This window comes from Nesoenas mayeri, assembly GCF_963082525.1.
Source record: "Nesoenas mayeri genome assembly, chromosome: 1".
In the NCBI taxonomy this organism is placed as follows: domain Eukaryota; kingdom Metazoa; phylum Chordata; class Aves; order Columbiformes; family Columbidae; genus Nesoenas; species Nesoenas mayeri.
Window position 1 is genome coordinate 178,152,762 of NC_137541.1, and position 24,029 is coordinate 178,176,790.

The window sequence follows — 24,029 nt, forward strand, 5'->3', positions numbered from 1 at the left end:
ACATAATAAAACAACGGATATTTTATCGATTACTGGGTATTAACATGAAAAAGGTTATGACAATCATCTGTGCAGCAAAGGCTACTGACCTGTGTTCCTCTGTCTAGTTCATTAACTTAGTTTCATGGGGAAAATATTAATCTGGTCTCTCAAAAAGTGGCATTTCACAAAATTTGCATAGCCTAGCTCAGCCTAGGTAAGGAAGTCTTGCAAAGGTGTTACCTAGATCAACTTTAAATGAGTGTTTGAGATCAAGACACTTAGAACATTTGAAACTTTTATGAGTACTCCTCTGAATAAAAGTGAAACATCAATTTAAAAGTTTAATACTAGTAGGAGTTTCATTATTCCCATTTGCCAAGGACTTCATAAGAAGGATGAGACCAATAATAATGTTGCCATTTCTCTTAAACTCAGAAGTATTGTTTCATGGAACAATGAACTCACAGCAGAAAAGTAGGAACAAAGTGCTGGCAGTAGCTTAAATGTCATGATGAATTTGTAAAACACACTAAAGTGGACATCAAACAGTTATAAATATGGCCTTATTCTTCAGAAAATTCTGTAATTCTACATACATTTTTGATCTTAAATAAAAAAATCTGACCGCCAGAATAAGGCCAAAATCTAGCAGCTCTAGGGTGCTGATAGCAAATTGGGTCAATCAGATTAGATAATTTAGTCTTTGTCACCTAAGATCACACAGGTGCTTGCATAAAGCACAGCAGCAAAAGGAAAGGAAAAAAAAAAAAATAAAAAGGAGAGAGAAAATTACCTATAAAAGAACAAGTGAAAGGGGGAAAAGAATCTCATTTTGGGTGGGATTCACCTGTTTCCAGAATTCATGGTCCTAGAAGGAGATAATACTAAGTTATACTTAGAAAAGGAAATAAATTCTTAATTAAGTTGCTCTTGTTGCTTGTCTGGATAACAATTAATCAGATAAAAGTGTACTTAGTGGTATACAATAGTGAGTTAGCATCTTACTTGACCATGTTAAGGGTGAGTTAGAAGGGATAATAGTCCTGGACATAAATACTCTTAGGCAGCATTAGAACAAGTAGTACAATCTGACAGCTATTAATAGTCTGGGCACAGACAGAATGTGATAGGGGCTGTTCTGTCCAGCCTCCATCAGTTTCTCAGCAGAGGCCATCACCAGCTCTAAGAACTTTGAAAAGAAGCATTTCTTCTTTTTCCATTATCTCATTAAGATGATGTACTTATAAAAGAACCTATCATCCCCAATGACATGGAAAGCATTGGTGATGATGTCAGACAGCAGAAATTTGGTTTATGAACTTTCTGCACTTACCAAGCTAGACTGATTCTCACTCAGTTAAACAGAATGGATTTTAATTATCCTACAGACTCAGGCAGGATTATGGCAAGAAAATCGATGGATAGTTCACAAAAAACTCTTGGTAAAAAGTTCTAATAATTTCTACTCTGCTGTGGATAGATAATGCAGGATGCTTAATTTGAGGGATTATTTTTGTTTAGAAATTGAGAATATAAATGCACAATTTACCACAAACTAGTTCTGCAAATGTGTTCTGTGGACAAGAGTTAGCAGTATTGATGGTGGTTCTATAACACTGATATAGATTTTATTCCTAAGACTGTTGCATGCAGGACTGCATCAGCTGTGATACATATGGATTTTTGTTGTGTTGATGAAGAAAGAAGTATTTTTTTTAGGTTCTATTCTTTTTTTTTCTGAAGATACATTCCAGTCCTTTTATACTAGTCACCAATATTTTAGATTAAAATAGTGCTGTTCTACACAGAAGCCTTGTGACCAACACAGATCCTAGAGTATTCTCAGACACCAACACTGAAGAATTTTCTTTTCCCCTTCCTTCAAGGAGGTGCCTCCACTTTTCATTTATTCTCAGGTTCCATACTACTGGGATGCAGGTGAGAATGGTAAGCAAACATGTTGAAAGAAAGATGCACAATGATAAAGTAAAAACTCAACAACAAAGCTACTGAATTTGTAGATACTGAATCTCTTGGATGCTTTTGACAATCACATGAAAATGTAGATTAATGTTAAAGAAATAAAACACAAACACACAGACTCAAAAAAAGAATTCCTGGGAAAATCTAACAAAGATTTACGAGTAACTACCAAAAAGTCCATAACTCTATATTGTTTTAGTGATTATAAGGTAAATATATCCATGATTCACTAAGAAAAGTATAAAATGAATATCTTACTTCTTATTGTTTCCTTGTAGATATAACTTGTGGTTTATGATATCATTTTCAGCTTTCTTTTCAAGAAATACGGATTATTGCTGTTATGCTTAAACCATACCAAACAAAAAGATAACACTGTTATTTAGATATAAAATGTGAATAATAAAATAATAAATGCTAATTCCAGCAGAACAAACTGGTAACTTGACAGATTTATTCAAAACTGCTAATTCTTGTAAAACTTCTAAGTAGGGTGATCTCAAACTGTCCAAACTAGTGATGGGGTTTAAAGTCTCAGCAACAGAAGTGAAAAAAAAAAAAAGAAGTAAACTAAACAAATCTATCTAAAACCATTCGAGTGAAAGAGTAGCAGGCATATGGAAAAAGCTGCTTAGTAAGACACCTGATTCAGATAGCATAAGTAAGATTAATAGACAGCTAGATATTTGTATGCAGAAAGTGTCTTTGAATTCACAGCAAGAAGATATATGACTGAGATAACTAAAATGGGGCATGCTTATTTTAACATAAGACTTACTGTCCTGGTGACTTTAATAGATTTGAGGCTTTTTTCACCTTTTTTTTTCCATTAAGGCCAAGTGATGAGCTTTCATAAGCATTTCAGAGTGATATATTTTCCACTTGTGTGAACGTTTACTGTCACCACCAGAAAAAAACGTGCTATCTGGAGATATTTCCCTTGAAATTAAATATTTTAATAGTAAAATTACTGAAGCCTTATCATCCACTGTCTTACATATTTTAATGCAAATCACAAAGTAAGCTTGCTTGCCCCCCATCCCATGCTCAAATCAGATGTCTTGTCTACAAAAATTATTTTTCATTAAAATTTCCTACTTATTCATTGCTGATAGAAGCATAATTGTTGTGGTGCTACTGACATGATTTATGTCTCAATACGACCATTTAATTTTCCTATATCTAGGCTGGACTTGCTCAAAAGTGTAGGTAAAGTACTGGTAAACACTAGTGTTCTTATTACTGCTATGAGTAGAATTGGATCAAATACAATTGTGTTTGGAATTGCATACAGAGCATCTCAAGCTCAAACATAGCTCATTTTTAAGTTGAGAGTCTGAAGTCAAGATTCTGAATTCACAGTTCTGATCTTTTTTTTTTTTAAAAAAAAAAATGCCAGATCTAATAATTATCACTACTTTAGAAGCAGAACTTAAACTATTTTAAATATCTTTAAACAATAATAAACAAGACTGAAACTTTTTTTTAAAAATAGTGAATTCCCATCCTTGTGCACATCCCAGCATGATGCCAGAACCAAAACTTTTAATACTGCTTCAGTTGCTACTATAGACAATTGTTTCTAGCAAGCTGTCCATCTTATTTTCCCCTAAAACAATTTTTCTTTAAAGAAAGTAGAATCCTTTTTTCTGTTCTAATCATATCTGTAACATTTTTCACTCTCCTTCAGCTGGGTTTATGACTGAAGAAAACAATTTTGTTTATATTTTTTCAAAAGAGAAAAGTTACTTTGGACTAAGATACCTAATTATACTAGGCTTTATGACAATCACTGATTTCATTGGGAACATCACACTGCACCGCATTTGTTATTGCAACGATCTGTAACTTCATAAGGTGTTTGCTGCAGGTTCGGTTTTCATAATATGCCAATGATTTTGTTACAACACACTTGAGATGGGATTGTACAAGTAAACAAATGGGTATCATTACCAATTGTAATTATATTTGGGGGAAAAAGACAATAAAAATACAACTTTAAAAAGTATTTTATCTCTCTACCATCATTCTTTTTTTTTTTTTCTTTGTAAGAAAGTTTACATAAACACCCACTGCTGCAGCTCAGTGACTGACAGTACTTAAGGTTCACAACTCAATATATGTTTAGTAAGGATGTGAGGAATTCATATGAGCCACTGGAATTAGTTGTTTCTTGATGGAGAGGGCCCCTCACCTAGATATAATCACAAGTGCAAACCATCATATAACTCTTTGCATTACAGTGAAAATATGGGACAGTAATAGTTGACTCAATCTGCTTACTAGAGTTTTTAAATTATGACCAGTATTGGGCTTGATGTTGCTGGACAAACTGCAGCATTATGAACTCTGGCCATACAGTCCTTTTCTAAAAAAACCCACACATTTTTAATTTGAGTTATAAATAAAATTCCTAACAAATCTTTAAAAAATTTTAGAACTGTACTTCATAAATACAAATCTGGAGATTTGTTCTTTTTCTTATGCAAAACTGAGAAATTTAGACACGCACTCAAACAGCTTATTAAAAACCAGCATCTTTATACAGATCAATGTCTAATTATAAATGGAGAATTGCTATGGCAGAAGGTTAGGAAAAAATAATCTTTTGGGCACTTATTACTTGGAAAATAAGGTCATATATGGGGTCAGTCTTCAAATATATACAGAATAAATTATACCGCAGCATCCTAAATATCCTACACAGCAAAAATTATATTGCAATCTCAACATAATCAGAAAAATGAAGCTAAACATGTATTTCCTGATGGCTGTCCTACAGATCAGACTAGGCTAAGAGGCAAAAAACTAGGTCAAATTAATCAACAATTAATAAAACCCTTATATTTCTGCTTAATTATAAATACAGCTTCTTATTATTAAAGCTGACTTATTTAATAATCTTTTAACTGTCTTTCATACTGCATCACCTTCCCCACAACAATTTAAAGTGATAGCAAACATACAAAAAAAAATCAAAATTATTCAGTGATGCACTTCCTTATTGTTTACAGCCTGAAGCAAAACATACACACACACTGCTGGAGTACTCAGTCTGTCTGATGCTTTAAAAGAAAAATAGAAGTGTTTCTTTTGAAATAAAAGACCTTGTAATTAGATAAAACACATCTGGAAAAAAAAATGGACACAGATTTTGAGGAAATAAACATGCTTGTTTGTCAGAATTAAAGTTTGCAGAGAGCACTGGAATTGTCCTGATATAAGTAATTTTAGCTGTTTCACAGACACTCATCTTTGGTACCTTCATAGGACATGAATGAAATTACACTGAAAAAAAGATTATGTTGTTATTTGACACTTCTCACATTACTATTAATTGTGAAATCAACATTACAAATAGGAAAATACATCCATGAAATGAAAACATTTTCTGACCCCTTTTTACCCTTGTCTGATATCCCAAGTCTCTTTTCTTTACCTCGTCTCCAAACTATGTGAGGAATCTAAATGACTGGAGTTCTTTTATCTATTGCAGTCATGTCTAGTTTGAATTTCCAAATCAACCTTCAACAGAAGGACTGTATATAATATATCACAGGCAATGCCAGTGGAGATAAAGCATATTCTAATCATTTCAGAGAAGTACTATTTTTTTTTTTTTTTTAATCTACTTTGGGTACTTGTGGTTTCATTTCATTTCATGTTCGTTTTGAAAGATACTGAGCATTCTTTGCTCTGGGCTAGCTAAAAGATTTACTGTTTTCTCTGATAGAATTATCAGTGAGCTATTCTGCCCTGATAAACCACAACTGCAGTACTAATAGGTTTATAATTATGGCTCAAAATTTACACTTTTGTAAGCACTGGAGGCTTCACTCACCTTGTTCAAGTGGCTGGCTTTTAGCTGAAGTAGTTTTCATCTTGAGTGCCTCCCTAACAGACATGTCACAGCAGGAGCCTTTGTTAGTGTCTTGGTCACTGTCAGCCTGATCACTGTCCCCATGCCCGCTGTCCCTCAAGCTGGCTCTTTCTGGATCCTTGAACGTGGAGCTACTGAAATACATATTAAAAAAAAAAAAAAAAAAAAGAGAGAGAGAGAGAGTTGTATTTACTTGTTCTAAGTTGAATTGTACACTCTGGCAAAGCAATTTTGACAAGAATGCAAATGGGGAACCCGAGAAAGTTATTTAATAGGCCTTACCTTTGAACAAACTGCTGCCTGCTGCCCATGTAATTGGGCTCTGCGGGAAAATTGTCTGTCTGTGAAAGAGAAGGAAAAAAATACGTATAGTTGTACACTGGACAAATCTCCTGCAGAGCAACAAGATTTCCTAGAGGAGAAATGATTAATAATTCAAAAATTCCCTTTATCTTCAGATTTGTACATTTTAATTAAACTGGAAAATGCTGGCATGTAATTATGTGCTCAGAACAATTAAATGATTCCGGTCCACAAATTACCTGCTAAAGTAAACAATGAGGCTCCAATAAGTGGCATTCTCTGTTAGCAACCTGGCAGATGACACTGTTTATATTTTTTCATTACTTAGATATTAAGACTGATGGTTATTGAAAATGAGAGAAAAAAATTACTTTTGCATATTACAAAAGTGAATTATTCAATAATACTTATTTTTAACCATAATTACATCATCTACTGGGATTCTGAAGCCCTTACTGCTGTAGTACAATTCCATATATTGCTATATTACTCTTGAATTGAAAAAAAACTGCATGAGATCAAGAAAATCTGTGGCTGATTGGCTGTGTGTTTTTTTAACTGCTACTGGAAAAGCGCAAGTATGAAAATATTTGGATTTTCTCTCTTTAATTTTCATCAGTATTAATAGCTATGTCAGAACAATGAGAACTGCACATGCAAACAAGAGCATTACATGATTGTTGTAGACAAGTAGTTTTTAAAAGAAGATACTTTCATTAAGTCTGTCATGAGTTTATTTTTAGCAGCATGAGTTAAGTAACTGTGGAAGTAGTTACAGCATCCAGACCAACATGGAGTCCTGCCAAAGGGAACTGAATTCCCCTTGTATCATCAGCTGAAGTTCTTTGGGAGAAAGAGAGACTGCATCTTTCACAAAAATCCATATACTGTACAGTCACACATGTCACTTCTTGCAGCTGACCTAGAGACAGAGCTTCTACTGTTTTCTGCATCTCGTCATGTCACACCACTATGCTTTGCAGCAGCTATGAGTTTTGCAACAGCATTTAGTATATCAGTATCAGTAACATGGGCAGCGCCCAATTAATGGAGCAGAAGGCTCAAGGTAAGGTTTAATGTCACACAAGTGTTTACACAAGTGACTGGTCTCTTAGATATTTGTTTTTCTCTGCCACTCTCCACTTCATTTTTTTATTTTTGTTTTGGTGTTTTTTAGGTTGAAGATGGTCATTAGAAATATTTGCCATCCTTTACATGTTGGGAATGTTACTGCTTGGAAAAGATAGATGCGGTTACATCTGAAATGTAACAGTTACTGCTGTTTGCAACAGAAAATATGTAGTCACCTGTCACTCTCAAGGTATACATGAAATAAATGTGCTTATGAACCATACGTGATTTAGGCAAGGGACGGAATAAAAGGAATTATCTTGTGTTTGACATTTATTAAGCCAATTTATGCTGTGCTTTCTTGTTTCTGGTTTAATCCTTTTATTCAAAAATTAGGATTATAATACACATTGTTTGAGCACTTTGAAGTAGTTTCTAATTTAAGATGAGGAGTACAAATCAATGTATATGTCATTACAAAAATAACTCAATGTGTTACCAGTGATTCTTTCTTTTTTATGAAAAGGTATATGACAGAATCAGGTTTTTACTGTTCTTTTTGCAAAATATGGTATAAAATACCTATACTTATAATTCTCAATGACTTTATCATCTCAAAATTGCACCTAACTTGGAATTCTGTGTGTTTACGTCCAACTAGAGACTCATTCTTTAGCAGCATTTGAGACAGGCTTATGAAAGTTCTTAAATACTGCCCATAAATTCGAGTGATATTCTGTATTACAGAAGGGGTGTTCTGAAGATCTGGGACATCAAACCCAGTGTTGTATCACTGTTTTTCCAAGTCAGTGTTTCAGAAGTTGATGATTCCAGCTACAAGTATTCAAACTTTTCAAAATCTGGTCACTTCAATCAGGAGACAGTTTAGTGCTTTGTGCTTAGAAATAGACAAGATCCTGGGTTTAATAGATATAATTAAAACAAAAGCTTGTCTTAATTTTTAACAAGTTGAAAATTATAGAAACAAATACTGAAAACAAAAAAAAAGGAAGAAGTAAAGGCATAAACATAAATATTTCAGCATCCTTACATGTAATGTCTTAAATGTAGCACATCACATTTTGGAAGCAGCCTGAATTTTGTCATTTATTATTTTCTCAAATTGTAAGCTAGTATCTCTGTCATGTGCAGCAAATCCATCTTATATATGTACACATATAATCATTATGACACTCGCAGAGCCCGAAACTTCTTAACCCCAAAAAAACCCTTTACAATTGCAGAACTCATGTATATTTTGTAGGTCTAATATCTCAACTATGGATGTTCAGGAAAACTGACCTTATGCTTTTCCTTACATAAGATATCTGCCTTCTCCTAAATGCAGCTGCTATTAGAATCAACACTTCCATTTTTCATGTCGTTGTCAGGCAAAATGCCCACTATAAACTGCCTTTTCATCAATTCTCTGCCATTAGACAAGTCAGACTTTTTTTCCCTGGCATTAATTATAGCACCTCTTTAAATGTGGTGCTAAGAACTTATCTATAAGCTGGACCACCCTAAGAACTGGCCATACTTTTTTATGCTACTTTTTGATAGGGAAAAAAAAAAAAAAAAAAAAAAAAAAAAAGGCTAGCCAAGATATAAAGATATAAATTTTAAAACAGAATTTACCAGCACATCTTAGCAGCTCCTAAAAATGGGAGCTGTTTCTGAGAAATTCTGTATTTATGGTAATCATTAATGACCTTTAACTTGATAATAATTCGACCAATTTCCTTCATATTGTACTTTGCAGTAATACAAACAGTTGGGTGCCATCTCACAGCGAGTTCATTGCTGCAAAAGAACAAATGTAAATACTTGATAACCATATATAGCCACAGAGCTCAGAGTTGAATTTTTTTCCTTCTGCTCTAAACGCATCAGACCTTCTCCTGTGAACTATGAAAGTATCATACTTGTGATGAGCTGTAACAGAGCACTCCAAGATGCAAGCAGCAGAGAGAAAATCGCTCCATATATGATAATATCTATGCAAAAATTGGGATAATAAAAAAACATTTAATTTTAAAGCTAGGCAGTTTAGAGGAATGTTAGAAAGGTAAGCATACAATTCACAATGGATTACAGACAGATATGGATGTCTAATTCCCTTAAACACTTTTAAACACTTTTTTTTTTTTCCTGTTTAATCCCAGTTGAAGTGAGAGGTCATATTCTTAAAATTTTTACACTTTAACATCTATGGAAGTGATATTACACATTTCAGCTCATGTATTAATCATATCTCTTTACACTGCATAGCTGTAATTCCAGGAAATGAGTGCTACTTTAAAAATCTATCAACAACAAATAAAGTCTTTGTTCTTCTCTGTGTATACAACCCTTTCTAGGAAATCAGAATGACCATGTCTCTCTGTTTGCCTCCAGTTTTAAGGTAGGTTTCATTTTACCTGCAGATAACCATCTAATAGTGAGTCACCTACTCTGAGCTAATCAGTTAAGATCCCTCTATAAGCATTAGAGACATACAAGATAATTCATCCTGTTTGTGCATCTAGTTTTAGGTAGGTACTACATCTGGAGTTCCCTTTCTCCGATAATTACAGGGCAAGGTAGATGACCAACAAGATGTTAATTGTAATAGCTAAATCTGAGTAAGATGTATTGCATCAGAAGTGGATTACCTGCAATTACTGTCTCCTGATAAATAACCAAAAATAACTCAAATGCCAGCACCGTTAAAGTCCTGAGGAACAAAATAAAACAAGTTCCACTCTCACCCTCCCCCACAAGAAAACCCTCAGAAACAATCCATCTCTAAAAGTCACTGTAGTTAGACAGTAAAGACACATTTTCTGTCTCTGTGACTCAAGGTTGAGAACTGGAGTATTAGGTCACCAACTACTAACAAGCAAGTTCCTCAGTAGGAGGAAAACATACTGGAACAAATGGTCTCTAAAACTAAAGCAAAACCACAACTGTCTACTGAGCTGCTTAGATACCAGAGAATTAAAAAGTCTGTGATGTCAACCTAACTGTCCATGTGTCCCCTAGAGAACAGATCCTGTTTTTATGGTTCATTTTCACAGATTAGGGGAATTAGTTCATATCCAATTAGAGTATGCTGTTGAACGATTTAACAGATACTTTTTCACAGTTCCTTCAATGGCCCCTTAAAAATACTTTCTTTCATCTATCTGTACTACTATGTGACTAGAGTAAGTCTGAAATTTTAAGAATACTGACATTACTGCAATGCTGCAGAAAAGATCCTGAGGATTTTTGTACACATATTTAATATAGCTTTCTCAGAAAGATAAAGCTCATAAAAATGCCATTTTGAAAGAGATTGGAATGCATATAAACCTTTCAAGAGCTGGCAAAATTTAAAAAAGAGTGTTTCTACCTTTTAGAAAATATCTTAACAGTTTGGTTATGCTATGTTTTTCATCAGGGACTTGAGGAAAAGTAAAAGAACAGGCAAATTAAGCCTGTGCAAAATATACTTTTACTGGTATGGGATTTCAGATGTGACAATATAATAGTTACAGTCTAATAATGTGACTTGAAGAATCATTGACTGGCCAGTATTTACATGAACAGCACACAGCACATTCTTGAAGTGCTATCATCAACTGTCTGTGAAACCATTCATTCTAATATAGGTCTTAGGGCTTGTAAATTAAGACCACACAAAGGCCTAGATGAGCTACAATTGTTGCTAAGTATTGCTCTCACATGGTGAATTTGGAATACTGAATTTTATAAATTCAAAGTAAAACTATTTCGAAGCTTGAAAGTCATCTGTCAACGTTCTACTAATTAATTATGGAATTACTATGATTTCCAAAAGTTTCATTTAAAGAAACTAAAAATAAAAATTATGGCAAAGAACAGAGTATCAGAAACAAATTCCTTGTAGGATCCATTAACCTCAAATAATCTTATAAGGAAAAAAAAAAAAAGTTTCAGCACTGGAAACAGTTCAAACCAGCCTGGGCAAAGTATTACACAGTGAATTATGGGGAATATTTTTAGCAATGGGCTACATTAATCTCTTTTCTTTTTTCTTTTTTCTTTTTTTTTTTTTAATAAGTTCGTGTTCATGAGGTATTAGTTTATTTCTGTTAAAAGTTTTTCATATTTTTATAGATTCATAGAATCATAGAATAGTTTGGGTTGGTAGGGACCTTCAAAGGACATGGCAGGGACACGGCAGTCCAACCCACCCTGCCATGAGCAGGAGACATCTTCAACTAGATCAGGTTGGTCAGAGCCTCATCCAGCCTGGCCTTGAATGTCTCCAGGGATGGGGCATCTACCACCTCTTTTGGCAACCTGTGACAGCATTATACCACCCTCATTTTAAAAAATGTCTTTCTCATGCCTAGCCTGCATCTCCCCTCATTTAGTTTAAAACCATTACCCTTTGTCCTGTCCTAACACACCCTGCTAAAAGTCTGCCCCCATCTTTCTTATAGGTTCCTTTTAAGTACTGAAGTATTTTTGTAAATACTTTAGCTACTTTTATAAATAAAAAGGTGTTCCATAGTGGTTCTGCACACAGCTTTATTTCTTTTTAAAAACTCAGGAATGAAATTACAGCCCCATATTAGTCAATCAGATTTCAGGGACCCGACTATTTCTCAGTAAGACAACAGTAAATGACTTCACAAGGCTTCTGCTTTCAAGAATTCCCATAAAAAGTAGACTAATTCCCTTTTTTGTCTTTTTAATCAAAATCTTTGTTACACCACAATTCTGAAGATTTCTAGCATTTTTTTTTTGTGTACTCCATACTGTTTGGATAAAATTAGAGAAAAATAAAACCAAAAGTTTTCAATTTGACAAGTATTTCTCCTAAAAAAAAAAAAAAAAGCAAACAAACATAAAATAAAATCTTAAAATCAACATGACTACAAAGAAAAAGACAGGGAAATTGAGAAACAGAAAGAAGGGAGGGAGAAAAAAATGCAATATTTAAGTATTCTTGAAAAATTATACCCAGAAATAATTTTCATATTAGGGAAAGATGTATTCTAAAATGAATGAAAAAAAAAGAACTTCAACATTAATCAGATTTATGAATATTATGAATATTCATAATTTTTTCTCAGAATTACAAGAACAAGTATCACATTTTCAGAAATGATTCAATGCAACTCCATTTTATGTAGGTGTTCATACCTGAAACTATAATAAAGCCAAATGTTTTTACTGACTCTAACTTCTTTTTAATTAAACATTAAATGCAGAAATGAAATGAAACATCTCTCCCCTTTATCACACTGCCACTTAATATCTAACTCAAGCATCTTTTGTGTCTTTTCTTGAAAAGCTTAATTCCAAGTATTCACCCTTCCCCCATGAAACAAAGATCTTATATAATGGCAATCACTTTTCAAGACAAAAGAATTGTACTCTGCCAAATCTAGTTTTGAAAGAGCAGACAATTGTCTTCATTTTATTAGGAACAGTTTTTGTTCAATATAGTACAATTTTTCACAAAGACTCCTCAGTATAAGAATACAAGTGTATACACTTAGCCTGATGTAGTAGTGTTTGATTTCACCAGACTTCATTAAAAAAACACATTAGCCAAATAGCGAAAAAAAAGGGACATAAATTTCTAAGAAGTTATTCTACCTTTTAGAAGGACAAAATTAAATGGGCTATTTAATAGCTCAAATCTTGTCCTAATATGTGGTCTCCACTCTTATTCTTTTGAAAATGTTTTTGAGACAGTAATTCCTATGACATGCATATTTGGGAAGTTTCCCACTAGCTGCAAAATGTGCATTTTGGTGTTACAAAACACACAGTGTGTTTATGTGAATTTCTGGCACATGTAAACATTCTTCAAAAGCACATTTAAAAACTCAGGGCAACAAAACCAGTCAGATCCACAATGCATTGTCATTTACCAGGCTCGTATACTCTTTCTTGAAGATTATTGGTGGTTCATGCTTTCTCTTTCTCTTGAATAATAAAAGCAATACTGCAAGAAAAAGAGGTCCTGAGCTATTCAGTCAAATCCACAAAGTGATTTCTGGAAAGTGAAACTCTGGAGACAGAGAATACCATCCTTTTGTGTAAGTGAAGGAATGCAGATTCCCCCCTATAAATGCCTGTCCATATACTATTTTCTCTTAATAAGTACTATACTTGTTATCAAGAGAGATTATTATTGTTTTATTGCTTAAGCATTCACATTAAGATACTGCAGATATTTCAGTTGTGTTTGTACTATTGGTTTACATAAGACAATTATTTCTTCAGTTTTCCATGAGAGTTTACTCTGCAATGCACAAGCCACAAAAGAAGACAGACGTCTGTAGGGATTTAACACAGGGCTATGACTTGAAGCTACAAGGCCCAGTCAGGCTTCCTCTCACCTCATTGTTGGCTGCACCAAACCTGAAGGCTAAAGAAGCATTTAGGGTCACTATAGAGAAACATATTTTTAAGTGACCTTGATGAAAAAGCAGACTTGAAAAATACTCAAAAGATGGGATGAGACCAGACACTGATCAGACTTTTTTTTTTTTTTTTTTTTTTAAATGAAATAAAAGATTGAATCCTTTCAGGAACAGTTTGCTGCTTCATCAGCAGGGAAGTCAGCTTAGCAAAAACCTTCATTCCTCTGCCAGAGCAGATGCAGGTTATGTGTTTAAATACAGATTTCTCTCTCTAAGAAAGATGGGACTAGGAATAAGTGTGGAAGTTGAACTCAAAACTTCCTTCTACCGAAGCGGGAATCAAGAAGATTTTCCGTTCAAACTCATGTTGCTGTTTTTTTCATAATGGTTTCAGGTTTCTGAGTCTCATTTTATTTTGTGCTGAAGAAACATGAAATGTAGGCACCTAATGAAATCAGCACGGTCTGGGAAGAGAATGTGGAAAGTTGTTAAATGGGACTAGAAAAACATAATTGTAATATGAGCTCTCGAGATATACTACTTTTTGGAGAAGCTTCAAAATCAGAACATAGGAAGAGGTGTCAAACATCACACCACATAAAGAGCTCAAGCTGAAAGCATAATAGATCTGCTTCTGCTATCACAGCATCAATAAATAAACATAATGAAATTCATGACACATTATTACATTGCTCTGTATTGCCTCTATTCATTTTAAGATGATGAACAAGTTTGAAATAATTCACAACTTGTCAGATACCTGTGAGCTGTGCAGTTAGACTGGTGCTTTAAGAAGCATTCGTGAAGGTCTTATGAGAGAGCTTGATACAACTTAAAACAAAATAAAGATGAAAGTATGGTAAAACAGAACAGTAACTACTTCACCTGAATTTGCTAGTACAGTTGCATCCAATATATTTACACTGCTCACCAATGATATGTACTTATTGAAGCTACTCTGTCAATAAAAACCACATTAAGAACCTTTTGAAAGAGCTTCCCTGTCAATTAGGCTGCAGATACATTCTATTGCTCCAGTTTTCCTGTCAATTTAATATACTGGATCATATTAACAGTACTGGCTTGTCAATAAGGCAAATCTGAATCCTATTAATGGAGTTATACTGCCAATATAATCGGCTTCTTATTTATCAAGCTCCCCAGTATTTGGAAAAGCTGTGAAATGGGATTATAAATCTAGGTTATATACATCTGTCTCTATATTACATAAATATTTGAGGAATCGTAACCTGTTGTGTAAAGAAACACATTTAATTACTTTTTTTCCCATTACATAAACTTCAGATGACAAAATGGTAGAATTGTTTACCATTGCTGAGAAAACATTGAATCATCCTCATTTATCACATTGTTTCCTGCTTGCTCTAAGTAAGGCTGTTATTTTATAAGACAGTCTACTTGTGTGCCACACCTATAGAAGTGCTAAAAGATGTATGCACTTCAACCCACCTGTGTAAGATAATATCTGCTTCAGAAAATAAAAGAAAAGAGGTAAAAAACAATTTAGAAACAAAATATGAAGCACTCCACAATTTCAATGCTTATTTAGTCCTTGTACTGTGCTGCATAGTCTTGGTGGAATTAAAACTTGTAAGTATAATTCTAGGATAACAGAAACCCCTGGAAATAATTAATAAGAGGCAGTAGATCCTGTATAAAAAAGTAGAAGTTCAGCAAGCTTTCTGTTTAATAGAAGTCTTAATGAAGTTGAACATTAACTGCTTTTAACTACATTCAATATTAAATAACTACTTTGACTGGATTAGCAGAATATACAGCAGACCGTTAAACCTGATTACATAAAACAAACAAACAAAACAAACAAACAAAAACACCCACAAAACTCTTTTGCTTTAAAAAAAAAAAAAAAGCTAAAGTAATTGCATTACGATGTACTGGGTATTCTCTTATCAAATTAACTCTCTAATTCTAACTTGAAAATACGGATTTACAAAAACATGGTCCAAAATGACAGTTAAAGGTCAATGAATCAAGTTGCCAATTATATTTTCTGGTAGCAGATGGGTGCAATGAAACCTAATGATTGAATTTGAAACGCTTTAATGCACCTTTTATTTCTGGCTCCCACCAAGTTGATTCTGCCTTAGTATTCCTAACAGATATTATGTTTACTGCATAACAGACTCAACTACAATTAGGTAACTAGAATGAAATCTGCACTTTTCACAATACCCAGTTTATTCTAAAAATATCATACCAAGAACTCAAAATAACAATATGTTTGTGAGTGTGTCTTGGATAGTATTAAGTGGCTTTTTAGAGTTTTCATTCCAATCCATGTGGTAAATATGAAGTCTGGAAATTAAGATATTAAATTTAGAGACAAACTTCAGTATTAGTGCCTTGCAATTAAAGGAAATTGTTGAATATTTGCTATAATTTAAAAGATATTTTTCTCTCTGTGTTTAGAAGCCTTCTTTCTGTATGGAAACAAGGTTTTTTTTTGTTGTTTTTTTGTTTTTTGTTTTTTTTTGGTTTTTTTTTTTTCCTGTGCACACAGCTTCTACAGTACATTTGTGAGCTCCTGGCATTTTATTTTTAATTTTGAGACATTTCTCAAAACTCTTAGTCAGCAGGAATTCCCAGTGAAGTCTCTAAGTGTTATAGAATTCGTCTTATTCTTATCACTGCTGTTTTCCTGTTTCTAAGAGCAACATGCAACAAATGTTTTTTGAACAGATAAAAGCTTATAAACATTGCAGTACTGTGTGGTGGAGAAGGAGACCAAATTGTGGCCTTTGAACACTGACAAATTGTTTTGTACTAACAATATTTAGTAAGGCGAAACAGAGTTGCTGGATATTTAATATCTGTTAAGTTTGTGTTAACATCTCTCTACTGTGTTTACTTTCTTCTGTCCAACACATACTCTCACTGAAGACAACAATAAAACTCTCACAAGCCATGACCTGAGGTTCGCTGAAATCAATGGATGTTTTCAAATTGTTTTCAATAGCTCTTGGATCAGTCTGCTTACTTCAATTAAAGGATAAGTGAGTCTTTACATAGCGTGCTACGTTCCCACAGATACATATGTTGTATGCTGAAGAAAGCTGCAAAGGAGCAGGAAGAAGATTACAATAGTGATAGAAAATGGGAAGAAACTCTTAAACGTTACATTCCTTTAACCCAGCATATGGTCTTCTCTATGGATGGCATTTAAACAGATTTGTAATGGCAGTGACAGGGAAAGGTGATTAGTTAGGCAGCAAACACTGAATGTGGCACTAGAGTCCAGTTCTATGTTTCTTCCCTACAGAGTGAAAAAACAAGCGATGAAGTTAAAGCAGGACTTGATTCTGAAGCCATGCTGCCTGCACAGAAAACACACATAAAGAGGAACTCCAAAGCTTTCTTCCTATGTGACTGTCAGAAGAACAGACAAATCTAGATCACCTTATTTCCCGTAAAGCTGCAACCTTATCCCTTTCCTCTTTCTAAAATCCTTCCCAAGAAAAGCAATGATTTACTTAAACTCCTTAGGAATTAGAAAGAAAATCACAGATGTTAAAACTTGCTTTATTACCTCTTCTTATTTTGGTCATGCAAATGTTTATTTCAACATTTTGTTAAAAATCCTCAACAAGATATTCTGTTAACATTTTATGACAGGATAAAAAGCCCTACTTTCACACAAATACCTTGGCATAATTATTTCCTCTTAACACTAGAAAAAGACACACCACTAAATATGCTACCAAAATAATGGCTGAATTTACAACAGAATTGTAGATCATCAAAATTTACAGCCTCACATTCCTGTGCAAGAAGATTTTCAACTGTAAGTGGTGATGAGTTGATTTATCATTTGTGACATAATATAAATTATTTAGGCTTGCACAAATTTAGCAAGAGGTTCTGTCCCTAAATATATTTTAAAGCCATAACAGTCATGTGTCTATGATGAGGTACTACATAAAATGGAAAGTTTAATTGAATACACCATGAATATAGTAGCAGTGGTCAAGTAAGTTTGGACAGAAAAAATAAAGCCTTTCAGCTATAAGGCTTTGTATAACCATCCACAACTCTGTCACTTCAGTGTTAACCTATTGCAATGTCTTCATACAGGACTCTATATTAAAGTTGATTCAGAACAAACAAAAAAAAATAGTTAACTTATTCGATAGGATCACCTCATCCAGAACACAACACTCACTTTTCTAGGGATCTCCACAGGTAATCTATAAACTCAAAGGTATTTAAGGGGCTGGCTTTGACCTGTAAATTCTTAATAGCCTGGGATAAATAAATAAAAAAAATAAATACAATCTGGATTACCCCTCTCATAATAGCTCATTCACACTCTATCGAGAGTGTGAAATCAGAATTTACTATTTACTGTTAAGACAAGGAAGATCTACATAAGAAATGTTCTCTGCACAGATTCCAGGATTAGGAACAGTTTTTTATTCTGTTCCAAACCAGTGTTGTTTGGTCAACATCTAGGACACTGCTGCAAGTTTCACCAGGGGTAGAGAGACTGAACAGAATGCTAATAATTGACTTAGGGGCTAGTTACACTGCTTAGATTATGGGTTTGCCTCTAATTAGCAGGATGCTCACTTGACATGTAAGCACTTTTTTTTCTAAGAGAATGCACGCAGTGGCAACTGAAGGATGCATTTATAATATGTATGAATTTATTTATTTATTTGTTTATTTCTTTTTAGTCATGAACTTTCAAAGACAATATCTAATCCAACCTTTTCTAAGTAATGTCACTTCACGGAAGTACCAAAGCCAACAGTCGGAAGAAGTGTGTGTGTGTAATGAAATGAAAATATAGCAGGTACAGTGCCAGAAATCCAGATAAAAACTCATGCAAACGGGAAAAAAATAATTTATTAAGATAATTCATGCTGCTCTTCCTGAATATTCAATCTGGATATACCCATTATCGTAGATGATATGTAACACAGACTAATGCTGCTCCCTGCAGGTAGATCACGAGCCCACATGAAGCAACACTGACTTCCACCTTCACTGGAATTCAACATGGAGTTGAGTGCTTAGCTGCAGAGAGTGATCTCCAGGAGTGGAGCCTTTACCTGCAATTCTTCTACACATATGCCCTCAAAATTTGTTTTCAAGTAGAAAAGCTCATTAGAAAATTAATTAGATCATTTCTATGGAGAATTATTAATTTACATTATTTCAGGTCCATCACAACTTACTGGTGGTTCTTTGTAAATAAACATGTCATTGTGCCATTGGGAATAAAATAAAAGCCATACAATATTAAGGGTCTACTATTTGGCCTTCAGTTCACATGCAATCTTGTTAACTTCACCATAGATTCCTAAGAATGAGTAAACTTGGGGTTTTTGGTTGTTTTTGTTTAAATCTTCTCAGGCAAAAAGTAATAAAGTATAAAATGCCCATCTAAAATATACTAAGATCAAGATTAAACTCATTAATTTTCAATGAAAATAGAATTAGGATCTTACTCCTAGGACCTATGTATCAAACTTCAGTGTACAGACTTTCCAAGGTAATGGTATGGAGCCCTATTCCTCAATATTTGTAAGAGGATTGCAGCTTTAACCTTAACCACAACATAACAAACAGCACCAATATAATGATAATCCAAGCTACCAGCAACCTTAAGAATGTGGAAGGAATAGACAGATACTGGCAGGAATTAATCTGCCATTTTCACACATCTGCCCAAGGGAGGTATTGTAATTGTAAAAATTTACTCTTAGACTGCTGAGATTCATAGTAATTATGTTTCTTTTTTAATAGAAATAGCCACAGGTAGTAACAAATTGGGTTTTGAGATGGGGAACTGGGCACGCATTCTAACCTAAATTACTATGTAATTGTCTTTATTATAAAATACTATAGAAAACCTATGGCTCCAAATCTAAATCAGAACAAAACCTTTCCTTTAAATAAAGTCTTCTCCTCCCACAGCTATTCAACATGTATGCCTATTTCTTCATTTACTGGTATCAGCAAGACCAGTATGACTGCAAGCAATTTAACTATCTGAAGATATTTGCCAATACTAACCAAAATTCCCAAAGCTTACATTTGCATAATAGATACAGCTTTATTGTACTTTATTTTCATGCAAGTAAAGTAGACTAACAAGTAGGTCACAATCTGGAAATCTAGTTACTTGTTCCTAAGGTTCCTTTGATAGTATCAGGGGATGAAGAAGAGACTGTGTATGGTCTACATATCTTTTAAATGAACTCAAATTAAAGTTTTCTTCAAAATTCTGGAAGCTTGTTTGAAATGAATGAGCACTGGAAAGTACTTAAAATTAGTTATTTCACGCTTGAAGGAATTATTATTTAATTGCCATCACATTATTGAGATAATGAGATGTACACTATTGGGAAAGATCACGTATAGGTGGCCAATGAAAAAATAATAAAATAAATTCAACCAGTTACTTCTGCCCCTTGCAGTACTATGTCCTATTAAGCCTGAAACAAAGCCGCAGGTGTTGTAAACAGACAGAAGATATTTACACATTTAAACAAAATGAAGAAATGTTGAAAGAAATAACATAAAAGACTTTGTTTTCCCCCTTTTTCCACCCAGTGGCTACAAAGCTGTGACTAATACTTTCCTTTCTTGGAGATATGAGATGCAAATTATCATGTGTTTTTTAATACCTGACACAGCTGATGGAAGCAATTGAGTGATGATTATTCTCATATGTCACATGACTTATACCTCCTTTTCATCATTGCCCTCAATTCTGAAGTCTGATAGTGGGATACACAGTTTTAAACAAGATGTATAACTTCTACCATGAAGTGGAAAATGAGATCCTTCCTTACCTATAGTCTTGCCTCAGGAAAAAAAATGACAACAGCATTTGTCTCTAAACTTGATGCTTTCTAGGTTGCAACAAAAGCTGCAAATTGACAGCATCTTCCAAAACAGTGTTACATGGCTAGGTACAGATCGTACACAATATTAAAAAATAAATAAATAGATTCACATTGGTTGTTAATAATGCCTTTTATCCAGTTAGATAGTTCTTTTGAAGCCATGCTGCTCTCTTGTCTATGTATCTACCCATACGTATTTGTACAAAGAGTTATATTATTTGGCATATAGTCTAGAAATCCAAATAGTTTTAAGGCTTTGTGGCTGCCATTTTTTAAAGGCTTTTAGTTTCCTTGTTTCCCAAGCACTCTAAATTCCGCTATATTCTTATTGTCATTTGATCCACTGAAATGATGAAGAGATCAGAAAAGAACACACTTCGTACTTTACAGCTGTGGCTGGATAATCTTGCTCATGATCATCAAAGCAGGATTGTTTTTATGATCTTCAAATCTGCATATCAAATTACACAAGTCTATGCGAAAAAGCAAAAATATCAAATATTCAGACATCAGGACTATCTCAATAGAGCACTAGAGAATGCATTTGGAGACTAAGTGAAACAAACAGCTTTTGCAGCTCTGCAGAGTTTTTAAAGGAAAGGAGAGAAGCAACAGGGAGCAGTTCAGCTAACACAGACTAACAGATCTGGACTGAATCCTGCACATGTTTATGCACATCAGCAACTTCTCTCCCATAAGCCATCTATTTAATTTAATGTTTTACTGACCTAAATTAAAATATTTCCTGAATAAGTGTTTTAAGGATCATGCCTTGAAAGACATAATATTAATGCTAGTATACATATTGAAGACATCATCCTACTCTTTCTAGATTTGTGGAAAAAGAGCCTTTTCCTCGATACCAATAGGAACAAAGGCCAAGTGCTGAATATTAGATGCATTATTAAAACAATGTTCTGTTCTTTGTCACCTTTAAAATTTTATGGAATTTAAATAATTTCCTTAAGAATTAATGAAAATTTGTTTAGTCCACTTCAGCTCACTTTTTTTTTTTAAACTAAGTTGTAGCTAAACAATCTTAACCATAAGTGGTTGCTTAGCAATCAGCAAAGAACAAGACAGAAATATCGTAAGTAAAGAAACTGACTGACATGTTCTGTGTTTGAATCATGCCATTCATTAACAACAACAAAATAACATGAACAGAAGTTTGAAACAAAATTCTGTTAATAAAAGAATACATAGAACTGTCTTTAGAAACAAATTATGCATTTAAAAGCTACAAGTTGTGATTCACATGTCTGCTCTGTGTAAAAAATCTTTTCACTATTATTAAAAATACATTAAAATCCTTCAAATTTTGATGAACCCATTATTTACCTTTTGTTTTTAATTCAATTGTCAAGTGTGCTTCCAATGATTTTAAAAACAGTATATATCTACAAAGCAAGCAAGAGTTTATAGCTTTGAAGACTTGAAATTGATTTTTAATGCACCAGCTTTCAAACACTACAAAGGCTGCTCTCTGCTGATAAAGACAGTAAACAAGAAATTGTTCTTTAAATGTTCCCTTTAATGTTTTTCTTTAATTAAAAATCAATCAAAAAACATTGCAACATTAAAAAAAAAAATTAAATTAAGACATTAAAAAATCTGTAACGTTTTTGACACACAACGCATTCAAACTAGAACGACAACTATGATGTTACTTTACATGTATTAGTTTAGACTTTCTTTGCACTGTAAACATTGTTAATTAAGAAATAAAAACACATAAAAGTAGTTTACCACTGAACATAGCTATTTTTACTGAGCAGAAATGTTAAAAATATTATAAAATAAAACTAGATGTTAAAAAAATACTGAAGTAAAATGTTTTTTAATACCTTTAGATTACTTTAATATATTCCTTTCCTCTAATCAGACCAAAGCCTATTTATGTAGATTAGTTACATCTAGAGTCTCATTTATCCAACCTGTATTTATCCTTTGATCACAAAGCTTGTTAACTTAAATGATCTTTTATTGTTATGATTCGTTTTCCCATAATTATGCAGTTTAACTGCCTGATTTTTTTAATAAATATATGTAAACGCGCCAATCATATTCAGCAGTGTTATGCTGGATGTTCAATGAACTGTAAGAGCCATTTCAATACAATAAAACTGTCTGGAAGTCTTCCAGGGCAAGGACTGCAAATACCAGTAATCATAGTGTCACTGGAGCTAGTACAGGCAAATACAAGCATGTCACACATACATCAATAGATGGTCTGAAACACTGCCTGAAACTAATTTTGCATGTCTATTACTGCAAGAACTTACAATACATCGATCAGAGGTCCCACCCACACAGTTCAAATTGTGCATTTATATCTTGTAAAGAGGCTTTTCCTTTCCACTTTGGAGTCCTCCTTTGGTGTGCCATGGAGGTGGCAGCATCCAATGGCCCAGCAGGGAACAGGATGTGATTAGAAACATTTCTATTATGGGTAAAAGTATTTTATGAACAAGAGGAATTCTGATCTGATACATTCATCACAAAGCCAATAGAAAGGTCCATGGCTAAAATAAAATACTGTTTATTTGAAGGATTTTACTTGCCTATATCACTTATAATGTACTAAATTGCAAACAGACCTTCATGACACTGATTATCTTGAGGTCTGAAAGAGAAGATAACCCCTCACTGCATGAAAGTGAGATGCAATTTGATCTCTGTGCTGTCCTGTAGAAGTAACACTGATAATTTGCTGAAATTACATATCAATACCTTTATATTAGAGGGACTCCTCGCTTTTGAGGACAAATCACCAGACTAAAAAAGGATCTATCTTCTAAACTCAAGCAAGATGAATTCACCTTCTGCTATTCTTTCTGTACAGGTGATACAATGAACTAGTGGAGGCAATTCAGTATTAGAAAGAAATGCTTCTCATGTGACATTAATAAATAGGAATTATATCAGCAGCCTTTGGGATTTAGCTAGAAAATATTTGACTGCAGAAGGAAGTTATTTAAAGCACTGACTAATATCCTAATTAACATGGAAAATTCACATGAATATGCTTGTTCTTGAATGTAGTACTTAATACTGAGTATTTTATCTAAAATACTTAAAAAAATATATCTATTTCCTTTTTTTTTCTCATAGGATTTACAGTAATGAATCCAGAATCTTATTCTGTAAAAATAAATAAATAGATAAATAAATAAATAAATTGATAGATAGATAGATAGACAGACAGATAAATGTCTACAGTAGACTAAGAAACAAAGGTTGCATTAAAAAGAGTATTACAAATATATTACTAGGGCTTAGAATGCATCCTGGCTAAGATTTATGGCAGGCTGTACACCGTTTCATCTCATCATATCAGCAAAAACAGCAACAACCAGTTAATCTCCTGTTGCCCCGTTAAAAACATAACAAATGAAACACTTAAACTCAAGGAACTTTTTCCCCAAACCCAGTTTGCCACTCTCTTTCTATTACCTTTTGCTGTTTGTTTGTTTTTGTTGTGTTGGTTTTTTTTCTATTTAGATAAAAGCCTTAAGTCCCCTA

The 24,029-nt window shown here is 33.6% G+C and overlaps 1 protein-coding gene across 1 annotated transcript in view; it reads right to left on the reverse strand.

Moving 5' to 3' along the window:
- The window catches only part of PCDH17 (protocadherin 17), a gene marked incomplete at its 3' end in the record, with an annotated part of 91,227 nt that overhangs the window by 56,943 nt on the left and 10,255 nt on the right, over window positions 1–24,029 (reverse strand). The window contains exons 2-3 of the mRNA XM_080363185.1: window positions 6,128–6,186; window positions 5,807–5,979 (exon numbers count right to left, since the gene is read on the reverse strand). Of these exons, the coding sequence (XP_080219311.1) occupies window positions 5,807–5,979; window positions 6,128–6,186 (232 nt within the window). The remainder of the gene's footprint in view (window positions 1–5,806; window positions 5,980–6,127; window positions 6,187–24,029) is intronic.